Consider the following 19,403-nt stretch of genomic DNA (forward strand, 5'->3'; position numbering starts at 1 on the left):
GATGAGAGACGGTGAAAGACTTTTGGCAAGCCAAACTCATCCCAGCAGTGATTATTCTAACTTGGCCATTCTGCATCGGCCGACCACGCTACAAGAGCCTATGGGGGAACTCAGTGGCTCTTACACTGTTTTGTTTTATACCTGCCTGACAAAAAAAATGACTCCTGTGGGAGAGAAAGGGAAGAATGTGAGGCTTTGAGACCAACTCCAGAGCACAGTCTGAGACAAAAGCATCATTCCATGTGAGAATGGCAGTCATTCGAACCTTTGAATAGGCTCCAGGCTGCACTGATTCAAACTCTGGCTGATGGAGCTGAATAAAAGGCCAGTCCTTGGCACCGACGCAGAGGCCCATCAAACAAGGCCAAACTGGACCGGGGCAGGGCTGGCATGATGATACAACAGAGCCACGAATTATCAGGGGTTTTTCCAGTTGGCTTGATGTGGTCTGGTGCTATGTTATTATGGAGTATGCAGTGTAAAATAGCTGGTGAGAAACGCGACAGAAAACAGCGTAGTTGCTCAGGCGCTAACAACAGGACAAACTCTCAAATGCAGTTCCTCTCAGCCAAGTCTTTATGATTTAGCCATTACGTGCACATTGTTTCACTCTGGAATATCACATTTTACAGTGCACTTATAAAACAGCCCTTTTATGTTCACCCAAAATGGAATCTCATTGAAAACACAGATGCGTGTAATTGGCAAATCATGGGGGTAACTTTGGGAGGAAAAACATTTTGATAGCACCCTGGGTTCTACATCTGCGGTAATCTGAACACTTCCTTTCGACAGACAGTAAAACTAACATTGCTCTCTGCTTAGTTGGTCGCACGTGTACTATGACGTCTTCAAGGGCCAAAGCCATTAGATCCCCTCATACTCGTAAAGAAAACTCACCATCAGGTGTTTTCTTAGGCCTACTGTACCTTGGAGAACACTGCTGTACATTACATCAAACATTTCATAAAAATGATTTTTTTTGTCTAAGGAGAAAAATAATTGACTGCTGCTAAACTCTTTTGTTCTCCCTATTCAAATAATACACACACCTCCATTAGGCTTTCTGTTCAAGCCATTGCTTAGTCCGGACATCAGCGCACAGACAAATGTCAATAGTTTATCCTGATAAGTAGTATCTGGGAGTTTCAGGCTGTGTGCCAAGATGGTGTGGTGATAAAAGCATTATGCGCTGACAGTTGTGTTTGTGCCACCGCCTGGCACATGCTGCGGAGGGATGCTGCTCTGCTGTTTTTTTGTCACTCGCTTTAGGTGGTCTGAAGGCATTGTGCCCGTAAGCCGGATGAAGAGAATGGTGTTGGGAATTAGCTGTGGATATAAGCTCTTGTAATGTAATGTACCTGACATGGAGTATTTTTAACTGCGATGTGTCAGGCCCGGGATTCAACTTGTCACCAAATGAATAAACATTCAATTTCATCTGCTGCATAAAACCTGGCAAATCACTGTCACCAGTTGAAGCTACGCCACTCACTCAGCCTCTGTGTGCTTTAATGGAGGTGTTAAGGTGAAAAGGCAACCATGAAATATTCTGTCACTCACCTCCCTTCAGCTGCTCCTCTGTAACCTCCATGTCATTGTCTGGCAGAGGGGAGAAAGACAGCGTGTCAAACCATGCTATTTTATATTGTACGATACAGCTCGTCTCCTTGATTATAATGTTAAAGCACAGATATTTTGATGCCATACTGCTGTGTACTCTGCTTAAACCAGTCAACCACTGAAACTAAAACCTGGAGTGTTTGCTCAGAATGTGATTGAAATATGAATTATTCTTTTGGTACAAAAAGAAAAACCCATCTCATTCACATGCCTAAAAGCCTGCTGTTGAAACTCTTTCACCTCCTCCTTCAAAACCAGCTGCCATGCCCCCAGATCTTACCCTTCACAGCCTCCCTCGATTCCTTCACCAGACGGCCTTGGATCTAGTGAGTTATTACACCAAATGACTGTGCATGCGGGTGTGTGTTTCAGGGGGTCACATTCATGAGACATTCTTTTTCAATTAAACCTATACTGGTAGGCTCAGCATAAATGGCACAAAACCTCCAATTTCCTCAAATTACAAGGACTGCAGGCTGGGGTGGACAACTGTGCCTTCAAAAAAAAAATCCCTTTGATTTTCTCTTCTTCTCTCTATATGTCTATTGTGCGAGACAGACTGTGTGAACCAAAGGTGTTTCTGGGTGGATGAGTTGAGTTGCACAGTGGGAGATGAGAGGGAGCCGCTGGATGCTGCTTCAGGAGGAACTACAGTGTGAGAAATGGGGAGAGAGGAGCTGGGGATGCTTGCTCACAGATCCTGGCTCCCATCACACAAACACACACTCAGATCTCAGCATGCCAACATTCTTTGAGTCATGCCACTATACACTATATACATAAATCTGTGTAAAGCATGTGTGCGGTTACGTTTTAATATGCATGTTCCAATGTGTGAGGGCACATCTCTGACTATGTGTATGGCTGTGCATGAGTCTGAGCAATGATTGCGCTTTGGTTAACAAGCAAAGGCAAGAGTTAGCTTTGATGAAAGGCTGTTGTCATCTGTTCTGTAGAAGTGTAACCATCAGAGCTCCCAGTGGATCCAGCGACAGACTTTTCTTTTGTATAACACTGAATAAAAGGGTACAGTGCATTAATCTAACCTTGCTTGGGGAAACAAAGCACGGCCCACTGATACAGTATAACAATAGTGCAAGAATGGAAACATGGGGTGTCTCAGCTACTGCCACATGCTATGACATTATTACCACCACTCAACACTGCTGTCAGCACAGGAAATGTATGTAACGTAGTTTAGAATAACAATATATGACACCCTTATTTCTTTCCTTTTTTCCTTCTAGGGGTAAAGACAACACAATGGCGCAGTGAGATTCACACGAGGGATTGCTTGATCTTTGAACGAACAAAAGCTATTATTATATGAAAAAGATGAGAAACTATCAGCTGTTCAATAGTTTGACATTTTGGGGAAAGTACTCATTTGTCTCCTTTCCGAGGGTTAGATGAGAGGATCAATGCCACTCTCATTTCTGTGTGCTAAATATGAAACTAGAGCATCAGTAGCTCAAAAGCTCGCTAATTAACATTATATGTCCTGGCTTCTCCAATGGTTGCTTGGCAACCTCACAGCCATGACAGAAATCCAGAAAGTCACTGCGCCCGGCCAAGAAATGGTCCAGCACATCAAACCCTGTACAACTACAACTTGTTTTTCCACTTTGGTTTATGTACAGATTAAACAAAAAATGTAACGCAACAGACCGGACCATCATCGCCAAGGCCGCGCCCTCTTCTGGGGGAAGGAAGTGCGCTGTGACATATGGAGAAAAACAGGAAAATGCCAAAGCTTTCACATGAGATTTGAAGCACCCACAAGATAGTAGAATTTTCACTGGCAGTGAGGTAAATGGCTAAACGATGCTGGTGACAGTACAATCATACAGTGCAGCAGCATCACATTGTCGTCTCCAAGTAAATCTGAGTTTGGTCAATCAGTTGGCTACTAACAGGATAATTATTTACAGAAACGGCCAGCCTCATGATACCTTATAATTAGATCGAATATGCATCAATGTCTGCCTCAGCAATATACAGTCACTGTGTTGGTCATTGATCGAATTGCATGGGGGAAGACTGAGGGGGCATGACGCCAATCAACCTTCATTTGTTAAGGTATCACAAACGAGCAGGTTCAGACAAGGTGGCAAAACAATTATTGATGTCTATCAAACAAAAGTTTGGTTGACAAGAAATAAATGCATACAAACGTATCAAAATTACAATCCAAACAAGTCAAATTGCATTGACATCTAAAGAAACTTTGGTTTTCCAACCCCCAAAGAGGGGGGAGCCTTGATGTTTGAAGTACTCCTATAGGCCCGTTTCCACCGCAGGAACTTCGGGGTAATTTTACAGGGCCGGGGCCGTTGGTGCGTGTCTCCACCGCAGAAACCACCCCCGAAGGACAGAGTTCCGGAACTTTTACGGGGGCTAAACAAGTCCCTGCCTCGGGGTAGGTACTCAGAACAGCCCCGAAAGACTCCTGGCTGGGGCTTGGGGATTACTTGGTGCTGATTGGATATACTCAAGGAGGGATGTGACGTCAACAGAAAGCAACAAAATAGCCGGCATTTTTAAAACTCAGCAAACGAGGGTTAGCTCGTTCATATAGCTTTTGCCGCAACGTAAAAAAACTCACTAAATGCCCCGTGAAAAAAAATACTCTTTCCAGCGGATACCTTAGTTACAACATGATTGAGCTAGCAAAGCAGTTTTGTGTTGATATGTGTGGTATTTATTCAGTTTTGGGAAATCACGATGTCTAGAAAGCATCAGCTAACAGCAGCATCAAAGCTAACATCAGGATGTCATCTGTTAAAAGCCTCCCGTTGTCGGATACGACATGAAACTACTCCAGTTAGCTCAATCATGTTGTAACTAAGACATCCGCTGGAAAAAATATTTTTCTCACGGGCCATTTAGTGAGTTATTACAGACACCGCTATCGGCTAACGGCGTCCCTACGTCGCCCCAGTCAAAATGGTCGCGCAACAATTACGTCACATCCAGAGGCAGCCCGTAACTTTACAGGAACCTTCCTCATACTCCACTCAGTGGAGACACGGCGGTTGAGAGGGCCGAACGAGAGGACATTCCTGTAGTAGTTCCTGCCCCCCAAATAGTACCAGGAACTTCTTCAGTGGAAACGGGCCTTATGTGCCCGTTTGGTCTGTATAACGTTAGCTCTAGAGGTGCTTTTAGGCATTCTTTGTTTGTACTTTAGACAGAGCCAGTCTAGCTGTTCCCCCTGCTTCAAGTCTTTATGCTAAGCTTAGCAAACTGTCTCACAGTGGTATCGATCCTCACATCTAAATCTTGGAAAGACATATTGATCTTTTCATCAAATTCTTGACAAGAAAGTAAAAGAACTATTCCTCCAAGTAACTTTTTTTCTGTATTCACATATTGGAACAGCTTGGCATTATGTGAGGGATGGTTCAGACAAAGTTAGCTTTAAAGTTTCAAACTGTACCGCAAGCAAGTTCTAAATCTCTGTATTATCAGGAAGTATCCATGTTTAGCCAATACTCTACATATCGATAACCAGGTATATGTACATTTTTTTCATGTCTGTGATTTATGCACATGCATGTGAGCATTTTCACATGTGATAAGCTAAACTGAATCCTCATATCTGCCAAAGCTGACTGAGAGTCTCTGAGCCACTGTGCTTTTTGACAATCACATCACTAACACACCATGGTCTTCTCATTTCCCTGCCCTGAAGGACAGCCTCATGAGAGCAACACAGACTTCATTTACACCCCTCTTGGGGTTCCCGTAGCCCTTCATATCCTCTGTCCACATATTACATGGGTATGATAGAAGCTTGTCCATATCACAGCTTTACTTCTTCCAAAGCAGTGGGGGGTTTGAGGGAATGCTTCATCTGTGTGGTAGGTGTGTGGGTTGTGGGACTGGGAGTATGGAGTGTATTAAGAGCCATGTAAACAAATGTCAATCCGAAAGTCAGTGAAACAGTCGGGGAGAATGCAGCAGCCCCTGCAGATCTGTGGGCTGTGTTAATATTGTCAGCACTGTGGCTGATTGAGGGGAAGAAGAGATGGAGCCCAGCTTGTGGGCAGCCACCCGGATCATATTAGTGAAGAAGTGTACCCAGAATCAATTTCAACATGCTTTTACTCTCTACAACCACAGCTGGCTGACTGCTTCCATGCTCGCAAATAATGCGTGCCAAGGCAAGCATGTGGTCAATCACGATTTATGAACCAAACTGAATACTTAATAGATTCATGTCATATGATTACATTGCATTGATTAAACACAGTCAATTAATGATTATACTTAATCTAGAAAAAAAGAACCTATAAGTGCAACCATGGTAATTCCTTGAAATTTTCTGGCTGCTGTCTCTAGGTGCGCGTATTATTCCTTCAAATGATTCAAACACTGATGGTCCACTTAACCAGATAGAGAGGCTGTCATAGCACCTTTGAGATGTATACAGTTTATAGCTTTTCAATGTAATGAATAGGTCATTATATCACTGGTTATGAGCTCAGTTGGAGCTCAGGTGGGTAATGGATGGTGAATGGTACCACTGAGGCAAAAGCTTTACGTATAGTTGCTGTGTGTATTAGCTTGTTAGGCTATTTGCATATTTTAGTATTTGTGTGTTTGAGAGGCCTCCTTTAGAAAACATATGAGCTGGCATACATTCATACATTAAAAAAGACCTTTGCTCATCAGGGCTGTCGAAATTGGTCAAATATTGCATTTGACTATTCCCTCTGGCAAAACATGTAGGCTCAAACCATTCGAATATCTATTACGTCCTTAAGAGGTGGCGTTCCGGACATCTAGCCATGCTCATTTGTAGGCATATTTTCAAGATGTGCCCTCAAGTTGCAAGTGTTGAATGGCAGGCTAACTGTAGCTTACATAGCTTGCATACATCTTTATCTCAAAGTTCCACAATTTTCTGGTCTACTGATTGAATTTGAAGTATTTCCAAACTGAGCCTTTAGATTGCTTTGAGTGCACATCACTCTCTACGGCTGACTTCTCTGCCATCATTACCATACGGTTGTTGTTGTTGTTGAATTATTTGCTCGTTCAGCTCAACCAACATTTCATTTTCAATCAGTGAAAGTCGCGTTGTGTGACTCCGGTCATGCAGTAAATTTACTGTCTAGACTGTATAAAAATAATGGATGCAGCCACCGTGATGTCACCCATTTTGAAACCTTGAGTTTGGCAGTTTGGCCAATGCCATCTTGGATTTTTGGAGCCAGATGCCAGGTGACTTTATTTGGACAAGAGGGTGGAGCTGTGGAGGAGCAAGATGTCACTCGGATATATAGACTGTGGTGACCCCTCGCAGACAGCATGTCTCTCAAAGCAGCCATGCCTTAACAAAATGTAAACAGGTGACTTCTGTAAAAATTCCCATCCTGTGCAGATGTCATGAACGGGGAAATTAGTAATTGAGACCAAAACTGTTTTTTATACCAGGCTGTAAACATATTTATTTCTGCTTTAAAGCTGGCTTATTATCATGTGGGACTTGCATTTGGAGCCAGCCCCAAGTGGCCATTCATGGAACTGCAGTTTTTCACACTTTGCATTGATTATTCAGCCCTGGAGATTGCTGCTTGCGTCAGTGCATCAGCCTAGGCCTAGCCTACGCGACAACTTGTGATGCAGAAAGCCACAGCAGTGCTGCTGTAATATTCACAGTGAAATGTATGTTTAAAAAAATAAATAAATAAATAAATAAGTAAATATATAATTATATGTAGAATATTCATTGACAGCCCTATTGCTCATCAAACAGCAGCTCCTCTGGTAAAGAATCCACAGTCATTTTTTCTATTTTTTCACTGTGATGCCAATGTTGTAATATTCATTCAATAGTTTCGACTTCGGTATTACTTCCTGTTTTATATGTATGTGTCTTTGTCCGGTGTGCCTGTTTGCTGGTGTGCATGAGTATTCTTGTCAGCACAGGCCATTTTTCAGTTTCCCTCTTCTGCAGAGATGTAACCATATTTTGGCTCTCTCATAGTGACAGCTTGTGGGAATGCACATTGTAATAAAGCAATTTCCTGTATGCAAATGTCCTGTTTACATGTTCCTGCTCCAGTCATTGTCACTTGACAGATTGCTTGAATATGAGGAAAGCAGCTATACAATGAAAAATGAGAATAGTAAGACTTCAATAAAAATCTGCTGTGCCTATTCTCAGCTCTAGACATGCTTGAAACCGATGTCACAGGGAAGATCTTGAGTTTCACTCGGCCACACATACAAATTACAGAGAGATCAAGGCCACTATTCACGACGGCTGCTTAACAGCTTGCTGATAGAGGAGGCAGTGGAGAAGCTTCTCCTTGATATAATGAGGAAGACTGATAGAAAGTGGAGGGATGAGGTAATGGCTCAGTGACATGGGAACAAGGAGAGTTGTAAGTGAGAATGAGTGAGGAGGAGAGGGAGCGAGAATATGGGGGATCGACGTGACAGAGGGTTATTAAAAGCGGTAGCATGTTGCAGGAGATAAAATGGTCTCAGGCCTCTGTGTGATGCAGTCAGCGCTGTCGCAAGATCTACCTGACTGTCTGTCTCTAGCAGTGAGGATGATGGGATGTTCAGAAAGCGTATGAGCACACCTGCAGAGCTAATTCACAGCCTCTGATTCACTACTGCCACTCTGCACAGGCTAAATGCACGTCTTTTCACACTACGGGGTTATGCATTCCCTACATGGTGCAATCATACCAATCAGCATTTCTTTCTTTAAAGCACACCTACTGTTAAACTCATCTACGTGTTGCAGCCTGATGGATAAAATATACGAATTCCCTCCCTTACCTTAGCATCTAGTCTACGATCACAGCACCAGTAATTATGTTATCTTTGAGTCATCCTCATGGAACATCTTAAACGAGCTGTTGTTTTCATAGAGAGAGGACGGTAAAAGCTTTGAATGAACACATGAGGTGAAAGACTGGAGCAGGTGTAGGCAAACATGTGTAAAAAAAAAAAAAAAAAAAAAAACCCACGTCAACCTCACTCCAGACTATGACCCTCAGTGGGAATGTCACACTTATTTAGCCACTTGATCTATAATGGAATTAATATCCTCTCCAGCCCACACATGCACACAGAGCAGTGATAAAGGTGGCTCTGACCCTAGAGGTCAGAGGGCACATGACAGGTGAGACACTGTGATGAGGAAAAGCACTCGGGCTGGCATCATGGTGCGTACTGTGGTAGCCTTCTGGAACGACCCCACATTTAATCAAAGGCTGACCTCTGCCTCCCTCATTAGCAACTCATTGCATGATGGTAAACAATAGTTTTTAAAGAGTTATCCTCTAATAATGTGGCTCTCCAGAACTTTTCTGATTTCCCTTTGCGGCACGCACAGAGCCTGTTGTTTTGTCTCCACTCTGTTCCCAGTCGTGGATAGAGATATAGGGCATTTATCCGCTGACAGCACTTGTAAATGGCGAGAGTGATAACTGGAGAACAACAGCTCCAGATTCTCATCTCAGAGCACTAATATGATGAGACGGGTGCTGGGTGCACAGGGGCAGGCATTATAATTAAGGTCTCTCCCCAGAATGTAATCTTTCAGGGTAGAGCCTGGGCGGGGAGCGGGACAGATGACGGGGAGCGCAGGGGGAACAAAACACTCTCCATCTGGGAGCAGCGAGATGAAGGCCTGAGAGCTGGTATTCCGTTGGGGAGGTGGGGAGGGAAAAGTGAGGTAAATGGGAGGTAATGCTAGGCTGGTGAAGCCAGCCAGCCTCCTTCAGCTCCCCAGCTATTAAACTCAATTCTCCGTGGAGCCCCCATCAGAGCTGGTGACTGCTCCCAGCCCCCCAAAAAAAGATGATGGCGTGAAAGGAGGGAGGGAATTGAGAGAGAGAGACAGAAAAGAAAGAAGGAGTAGGAGATAATGGATGTTTGTTTATTTCACATATAGAATTGAGGAGCAGTAACCAAGGACGATCAGCAGTTGCTATGCATCCCTGAATTTTTTAGCTCTTGCAGGAGACATTCACTGCTGCGGACCGTTATTACAGTCAATCAAATCTGACATTAAGTCTCATCAAAATATCAACAATTATGTAAAGTCTCAGCTTGCTGGTTTGTTGACAAGAAGTCTAACTATTCTAATCCTATTAAGGCAATCCATAAAGAACCTGACACTTGTTTTACCAACTGACAGCATTAATTCTAACTGTTAATCTCTGAAAATGGCTTTGCAGGAGAATTGACTGTTTTTGCATTTGAAGGTGTCACCTAAGCCTGACAGGTCCTCATACTACTTCCAGAAACAACATATCTCTAGCTGCAGATGTTTTCTAGGATAAACAATGCGGCAAAGCTGCCTGGGTTTGTGAAGATGGTCAGTTAGGTAGGTGGTGACATCACATATCACACAAAAGCATATAAATCATTCATCTATCCATTAGTTCAACTCAAAACAGCAATGGGTAACACAGGATATGTAATGATATGGTATTACTGATATGCAGTCTATTCAACTGGAGGTAGAGACACATACCTGGAAATATGACAGACATTTTCTTCTTGTAGATGGCAAAATCAGTCTCGAGGAAGACACAGAAAATGACCCGTGTGATCTGTGCAGGAAGAAAAAGAGATAGAAGAGTAAAAGTGTTATTGGAAAAAAGTCTCTCTCTGGTGAATAACATGACGGGAAAACTAAGTGGACGGGTTTAGATCTGGTGATTGTCCACACCAGCCGGCTACAATTGTCGCCATTCAGAAATCTAATTAGTTATCCTCCCTATCGAGACCACACAAACTAGACCCTTTGAGACAGCTTTTTAGAGAATATTACAGTACATTACATCAGAATAAGTATTATTGAATGGGTGCATTGTTTGAGCAGAGCACTGTGCTTTAGTATCAAACAAAGTGCAATGACAGGAAACTGCAATTTTAAAGATGAGCAATGGAAAATACTTTTACCTAAATTGAACACGTCAAGAGATAATGGCAAATAAAGTGTTTAATTCTCCTACACAGGATCATAAAGACAATTAAATGCTGAAAAGAAAAAGTGCATTTAATGCTGAAACATCAAAAAGACCATCTGTAAATCTGAAAACCTTTCACAGACATTGACTTATGTTCTGTTTCGGTGTCATAAAAAACAATACAGACAATTTCTTTTGTTAAATTGGATAGCTCAAGAAGATGGGAACTACCACTGGCCAATCATTTCTTCCCCTTACCCTGGGTCTCTTATTTTTATAGCTGTGCAGTTGTGTAAGAGAAAGTTATGTCAGCTCTCGAACATTCAAGTGTTCAACAACATCGACAGTAATGAGTTATATGTTGATCACAGGCAGATGCAGAGGTTCACTTTTTGTAAACAATGTCGAAAAGACATCTATGCACTGTATACAGCGGCTGCCATGACAACGCAAGTCCTCTACAGTATGTTTGTGAAAAAAAGGTCTAGAAAACTTTGTAAAGGTGAAACCCGTTTTATTTCAGAGGCTCTGAGCACAACATAACCTCAATAGCTCAGTGGGTGTTGATGATCAATGCCAGTCACTTCTCTGTTTCCTCACTGCCTACTCACATTTCAAACTTTCTAATCACTCAGGACGACCTGACTTTCTGTATTTGCTCCCGCTGCTCCCTAACCACCAAACTACCAACTGTGCTCTGAATCATTTGTGCATTCTTTGAAATCTGCAGCTTTACACTCCAAACACTGTTGCACAATGCTGGCTTTAATTTTTTGGTAAAGATAACCAACCTGTGCACAAAATAAGCTTTTAGGTTTGCTGTTGATGCAGCATAGCAAAGGCTGCCATGAGATGATGATAAAGAGCTGAGTTATGTTGATAACTCATTACACCTTCAGTGCACCTGCACTGGCTACAATTCAAATGCAGGATTAAGGTTCTTTTATTTGTTTTAAAGCCATATGTGGGCTGGCACCCCAGTACATTGCTGAACGTCTCTGCCCCTACTCCAACTCCCGACCTCTTGGATCCTCAGATCAATGTCTTTTAACTGTCTCGTTATCGAGGCTGGTGGGTATGGGAGATCGTGCATTTGCAGTAGCTGCTCCAAAGCTTTGCAATAGCCTGCCACTCTCAATCAAATGGTTCTTCTCCTTTGGCACTTTTAAGACAAAGCTTAAGACGAACATATTTTCAATGGCCTTTGGTTGTTCGCTGTGGTTTTAATATTTTAGTATTTTACAATCTTTTTTACGTATGTAATTGTTCTTACTGGTGTTATTCTGTTTTATATTTGTGTACATGTGATACTGCTATATATTTGTGTCATCCTTTTAATTTGTACAGCACTTTGGTGCTTTTAATGTGTTATATATGTTGTATTATGCGTTATAGACTTTCAATGTAATGAGTCCCTGGGACTCACAGGTGGTCATTTGAGTGGGTCCCCAATAAATTCTTTGTCTTTTGATTTGCCAAATTACAATGTTACACTAGTTTGTGATTTTATATATTTATAATTGTGGTCATATTTATGTATGAGGAATATATATATATGTATGAAAATAAAATCACAAACCTGTAACCTTAAGTTATAAATCATTATACAAATGTCATATCTTGTGTACATTTTTAGACATGCCTATTCTCTTTTGTTCTGAGAAGAGTGTTACATTTCCCTTTTACAGGATCTGGTCTAACACAAGATGGTATGAAAATGGCAGCTGCTTGTGAAAATATTTTTTCAACAGGGCACATCCCCTGGACAGTAAAGCAACATCGGGTCATCATCAGCACGAGTTTGATTGTTGATTGACAAAGAATTAAGTTTGTTTGCTGCAACAAGAGCATTAAGTCTTTATAAGTATGAGATCTCAGTTGCTTTTGTTTTTTGACAGCAAAATGTATTGTCTTTATTTATGATTTTAACAGAAATTTGTTTTTCACAATATAGCATTATCAGGGAAAAAACATAGTGTGCCTCCCCTGGAAATGCTGATAATGAGTAATAGTTGCGGATTTTAATGCGTCAGAGATGGACGTGTACTTAGCAACAGTACTGCAGCTGCCATCAGCATCTCCACAGGGAACAGATTAGAAAGGAGAGAAGTTCCTTTCTATTTGATGAACAGAGCAAACAATAAAAAATAAATAAGTAAACAAGCTCACGGTTTCTTAGACTTGAAAATAAGTTTATAATGACAAATTGTTACATATTATTTAACTGCCAGCATATTTGAATTATTTTACTTCTATTTGTTGGCTCGGTAGAAATCTGATAACCATTTTGTTTTCACCCTCAGGGCCAAAATCATTCAAGTATTCAATTTAGTATTAAAGAGATTTCTTTTCCGAAATGCACAAGAGGATGATTAAGTTGGAGAGCACCATTGTCTCTGGTACTTTCAGTCGTCAGACATACGCCAAATAAGTACATGTAAATAATATATAAATATGCTATTTATTTAATCAACAATGTGACATTTAGCAAATCATACAGATAGCATTCATGAGAGTGTGACTTTGTTTAATTCTGTGTGTTATAATTCATACTGTAGCCAAGGGGACTACTGATGGTTCATAAACTATCCACTAAATCTATCCACTGGCTATGTACACTTTCCATACTGTAATATTGTATCTAAAATCACTCATACGCAGAGCCTTTGAAAGATTGCAGAGAAAGAGGTCACCTCTTTCACTTTCACTCTTCTCCAGTGGAGTCTTAGATATGCAGGCATCAGTCACAGTCACAGAGATGCATTACACACCGCGGCAGCAGATAATCGCTTGACTGAATAATGGCAATTTTACACAACAGCCATAATGGTGGCTACCCGCTCCCCATCCTCTTCCATGCAGGATAGTGATGTTATGGGGGAATAAAAGGAGCTGACCAGCTTCACCCCCATTCCTGACCCTGCCCAACACAAGGATCTGATTCAAAGAGGCACCCTTCTGGTGTTCACACAGACATATAACTATTAATAGTTTATGATCTGCGCTTTGGAGTAAATGTTAGGAGCTGCATCTAGGATGGATAACATTTTATTTTGCTGGATGTTTTGTGAGGGGAGGAGGGCTTTGTTCATAAAATGTAGACTCACTCTCTCAACCCCTCAACCCTGACAGAATATGAAAGAAAGCTTTAAGTCTCCTTTGAAGTTGTGGGCTCGCTGACAAACAGATTGTGAGAAAAGTGATAATACGCCAAGATAGTGCATACCACTGGGAGCTGGAAGGCCACAGGACAGCAGCTCCCCAGGAATTTCCATTACTCTTTTATGGCGCTCCATTCTAAAACTGACTACCCACTGTGAAACAGGATGAATCATGAATTCATGCTTTGGAACACACAGAAATACCGGTTTGCACGCACACACACAGAAACGGACACCATCAATGTTGAGTCCACTTCTCCTATGTTGCATTTGATGTGATAAAGGAAAGGAGAAATATTACTTGGAGTTAACAACTTGTGCTAAAAACAAAACCAAACGGATAATCTTAGTATCCATGTCATGTAGCCTCTTCTCTCTGGCTCCTTCTCCTTCTTTGTCAATCTTTTTGTGTAGTTTTTGTTAGAGCATGTTCACATTCTGCACAAGGCTTGGGCAACTCCTTTTATTCCACAGATCAGAAACACATCGTATGGTCTTTGACAGATATCAGCCAGACCAGGATGCCAAATAAAAACCAGAAATTCAAGTGTAGAACATTGACATTCTGTCTGTATCCAAACAAACACTGCTGGCCAAGGCTTCATAACGGTGAAAAATGAATCAAATACAACACAGAAGGTGATCTGTGACTTTTTCTTTGTAAAACTAAATTCTAACAGTCTGTACTTAAAAGAGCTTGTTCTTTCAAAGTCAACCAGCAACGGCTTATCTCTTGCATGCACACTTACAGTACTGTATAGCCATAGACGAAGAATCTATGAGGAGTTGGAGAGCAATTTTCTGAATCGCAGAACCAAAATCACACACACCAGACGTTTTTTTCATGTGCAATGTAAAATACACCGTTTCTTCACTGTCATGTGGATTAGTGATGACACACAAACTCACTGCTTTATATTGATGATAACACATAGAAGAGAAAAGATGATACACAGGATGGCATTATACTGTATGAGTGTAATCATATAGATGAGCACCATAGGATATAAAAGCACACTCTTTCAGCCAATTAGGGTGAAAGTGAGCATGATTTAAATAGTACTGCAGAATAGAAAATGCTACTGAATACTTCATTTAAGATTTTAGATTCAGGAAAAGATGCACAATATTTTGGTCTGAGGCTGCGAGGTGTGTGTATGACTGTGTGTGTTGAGCGTGCACCCCGCAGCCGCCAAGGTTGAAAAAGTTAATGGAAGACTAATTAGAAAGCTGGGATCACTGCATGCAAGCCTGCCTAGTCATTACTCATCCCTGATTGGAGGGCCTTTGCCAAAGGGTGAGCACAATATGATTGGGTCCCCTGGTTGCATATGGGAGGGATGGTCGTCTTGACAGAAATGTGTTCTGCACAATAAGGTGCAAGACGGTGTAGTTGGCATGACCTGTCGCTCTTTGAGACTCAGCCAACTTGTGAAAGAAGGACTTTTGACAACGACTGAACAGATGCTTTAAAATAGTTTTGCTGTTGTTAAACATAGACCCCTGTACCTTTAATTCATCAAGGAGTTTTTTGATTCTTCATTCACTGCAGGCATGCGAGAAAACTGTTTTCTTTATGAATTCAATGTAACACAGGGTGAGTAGTTGATATGTAGATGGTCATTTGTGGGGTGAAGTATTTGTTTACGTACAAATCAAAGTAATATTTTGAAATACGTCCAATTAATTAGTTTATCCTCGATGAGTCCTAGAAAATATGTGATAGTCTGAAAGCTGTTGAGTCACTCTGAAAGTTTCTATTACACTGTAAAGACATTAATTAATGGTGCAGACATTATTTGTCAACACCAGTGCTGTGCTGTGGAATATTTAATAAGTAAGGTTAAAGATCTTATTTCAATTATATGATTTAAACACCCTGCAGAACAAATTCATCCAGCCTAATCAATTCAAAACCAATGCCTCTTAGTTGTAATTGGGTTGTGAATATATCATGAGACTAATTAAAATGATAATGCCAGGGGTGCACCCTCCTACGACTTTGCAGCTCATTTGCATGGCATGTGAAAAGCAGAAAAACAAGATCTGGGAGTGGCTAGCTCTGTCAGTTTGTGGCAGATGCATGTGCCACATAGTTAATGAGTAGCATGACACAATATGAACGTGTCCTTTACCCACATTTCTTGTTTCATGAAATACTGTATGTGATTTTTAATTTGTGTGTATCTGTGGCTCATCATTCTGGCGCATGGCTCACCAGGTGCCCCAGACTCCTATTGGCTGGCTGACAGATGAGCTGTCATAGCTGGCCACCCATGCCCATAATTACATTGGGGGCACTGCCAGCAAAATCTGACGTGCAGGCACAACGCACGCACTTTTGCTACTTGCATTTCCTTCTTGATTCTGTCACAAACAATAATAGGGACAGGTTGCCCTAGCATGTCTGCTCCAGCTGGAACCCAAACCCAAGGGAGATCTGTGTCTCTGTGTCCTGCACTGCCTTGTTACCGAGGCACCAGCTCATGCAGGATCCCGAATGGTTGCATCCAGATGGACAAAAAGCGACAGTAGACTGATATACAAAATTAACACTGTCTCTATTTATTCATTTGCTTTCTTGCTTATGACCAAGGTCATGCTGAGTAAACACCAGCATGTACTGGGTGGAGGGGAACCTCTGCAGGTCACCAATCCATCACAAAATATGGGCATAATGAACTGTATGTATCATAAAGTCCCACATACACACCGTAAATACATTTTGTGTTTGTTTTGTTTAAGATGTATTCATCTCTGACATGACATATATGACAGTGTTGCACATGTGATCATACGCTGATAGTACATTTCCATTGTTCGAGACAGATTGAATAATTCCAGCGAATTATTCCAGAGCCAGAAATATCTCCCCATAAAACACAGCCTTCTATCTGCATCATCAAAGCCATAATCAGTGAGCGCCCGTCTCCTTTGTTGTCGGCAGCGCTGGGTTGGATAGAGGGTTCACTTTGAGGCAGGTGGACCATATCCAGGCCCTATTACTGATGTAATTACACACACCTGCGTCCCCCTCACCACTAGTACACACAGCCTGCATCTTGGAAAAACTCTGCTCAGGTCTGACAGGCATCTATAGTCAGAGCTGTGTACACACTCAAACACACATAAACATTCCCGGATCCTTCGTGATCATGACAGCACAACCACCCAGTCCACGTTCTGCTGCTTAAAACCTGCTCGCCACTGTGACATCCCTCTTGTTCACTGCCTTTACCAGCAGTAGGGATTATGTCGGTGGCAGAGCTGACAGCTGCAGCCAAGGCACTGGCACCGGCTACTCGGGTGAAGCTGTGAGCAGCTCCTCCATTTGACTTTGATTGACCCTGTCTGCCGGGAGAGCTGCAGCTCCACCTGCAGCAAGCTGGTGAATTATCATTTCAAAGAAGTGCCCAGAAAAGGTTATCCCTTTGAACAAAACGCCTCCATCCATACATCAAAGGAGAGGCCTGACATTGGGCTTTGAGAAGGCATGGTTACGACCAAAGCCTGGAAGAAAGTGCTGAGCTCAAATTCTTACTTTCTGAAGCCGGTCGACATTAGATGCTCACTATATCACGATAAGGGCAATAGGATAGTCAATGGAGTCAGCTTAATATTGCTAAACACACCACAGATTTTGGTAAATGCTTATGTACACAATTATGCATGAGTGCTCAGCACAATGTGACTAAGTAGAAGTGATAACAATCTGGTAAGCTGCCTGGTTATTTCATCAGTGTAAAACATCACCATGCTGCTTCTAAGGCCGTACAGCAGTGCAGAATATAAAACATTCTGACAGGAAAATGCTGTCTTGCTAGATTTGGAAAAACCTGTAAGATAATATATCAGCAATTTGTATGTTAATTCAACAAATGCTGCGTGTGCCTCACATTTTTTACACATTAGAGCTGAACAAATAGTTCCTGCTACTGTATTATTCAGGCTTCATTGCTACATGGTACTGTAGACAAAAATTGGAGTACAGCATGCTTGAGGCATCTAGCATTTTAGCTCACATTCTCAAAAATTGTTCTCTCAAAGTGAAAGAGACAGCATTTGACTTTCACAGGCTTTGAGCTGTTCCTGCCAGCTCCCGCTGCCAGCAGCAGAAGCACTGTGCTATCTGATTAAAAAAAAAAAAAAAAAAAAGCCAGACACAATTTCAGCAGGAAAAACTCACAATTCATTCCTTCTATTTCATTTCATATTATTTTCATATTTAATCTGTCTGAAAGAAGACGGCAAGCTTTATGGATTTTAAATTCTCCAGTAAATTTTGCCAATAAGAGCACCAAACACAGTGGCTGATAATATTCTGAAGTGGCTGTTTTACCTCCGCGAGCCTGTTCCAGCAGAGTGAAGTAAAATGTCAATAACCTCCCACGGGATCAGTAACTGACATTACCTGGCTGCAACTAAATGTTTAGTAGTACATAACCAATGACAGTAATAGAAATCCTTCCCCATCAACAAGAGGACTTGTAAGTACCTTGGAGGAGCTCTAAGGGAAATGTCAGTACCACCAGTGCCTCCAGAGGTTTGAGGTCCTGGACTAACAGCATCTTTTTGGCATGTGACCAATGGCGCAACAGCCTCCACTGATAAATGTGTCAATTGATATGGATGGTCAAATAATTATAATGATGGAATACTTGTGTTGAGTCTACAGGGAGTGGTGTGAGTGTGAAGGAGAAGGATTGGACCACTTTCTCATCATAAAGATGAGAGGTGGTGCAGCTGCGGATGAGGTCAGAGGGGAATGATGAAGGAAGGACTAATATGAGGGCTGTATCTATGATCCATGGCTGCATTGGTAATGATCTGACCTCTGGACAGCCACTGGCCTATAACAACCTTTGCTGATGAGGCACAGTGTGTGTGTGTGTGTGTGCGTAATGGTGGAGTTAGGGTTCCTGTGATAACACCTTGTTCAACTGTATACCATCCAAATGTCATACTGGTCTTAAAAACGGAAATATAGTATTTTCTCTCTCGCTTTACGTAGATAAACATTATGGTGTGTTTTCTTACCCTTAAGAGAACTAACGACATGACCAAATAGATCTACCTGAGTTACGCTATTGTCGGCTTGTTGCTATCTTCAAACGGCAGACATGAAACAGTCATCTGCCTCTGGTTAATGGTATAGTGGAGTTTGCAACAAACACAGTTTTCTTACATTTCTTGCTAAAATGCACTGCTTGTCTCCCTAGGGTGATAAACATATGCAATGCATTTCCTACCTCATAAAACCTTTGTTTGAGTGTCCTTTTTCTGCTGTTTTATCCTTTCATTGCTAGCTTTTACAGCCCACCAACTGTCAAAGGAATAGTCTGCATCTTTTGAAGTGGGGTGGTATGAGGTACTTATCCATAGTCAGTGCATTACATACAGTAGATGGTGATCGGCACATGCCCAGTTTGAAGAAGGGAAGTTTGAAGAAGACAAGCAACATGGAACATGGAAGCTAAGTAATGAACTGCCGTGGACAGGGGCAGCAGCAAAATGTATGCCACCCAAAAAACAAAAAAATCAATAATAGTTTAAGCGTACGCTATATTGAGAATATTTTCACTGCTTTACCTTGCAACGGACAGCCTTTTTTGACAGGAAAGCCAGTTACGGATCCACTTCCCCATATCTACTCTAGTCAATGCCACCGGACTCC

The 19,403-nt window shown here is 41.8% G+C and overlaps 1 protein-coding gene across 3 annotated transcripts in view; it reads right to left on the reverse strand.

Annotated features, from left to right (window-relative positions):
* macrod2 (mono-ADP ribosylhydrolase 2) overlaps positions 1–19,403 on the reverse strand; it is a 473,134-nt gene that overhangs the window by 36,705 nt on the left and 417,026 nt on the right. For all 3 annotated transcript variants that reach the window (XM_033612905.2, XM_033612904.2, XM_033612903.2), the window contains exons 9-10: positions 10,130–10,208; positions 1,564–1,602 (exon numbers count right to left, since the gene is read on the reverse strand). In XM_033612905.2, coding sequence (XP_033468796.1) covers positions 1,564–1,602; positions 10,130–10,208 — 118 coding nt within the window. The remainder of the gene's footprint in view (positions 1–1,563; positions 1,603–10,129; positions 10,209–19,403) is intronic.

This window comes from Epinephelus lanceolatus, chromosome 17, assembly GCF_041903045.1.
Source record: "Epinephelus lanceolatus isolate andai-2023 chromosome 17, ASM4190304v1, whole genome shotgun sequence".
Taxonomy (NCBI): Eukaryota; Metazoa; Chordata; class Actinopteri; order Perciformes; family Serranidae; genus Epinephelus; species Epinephelus lanceolatus.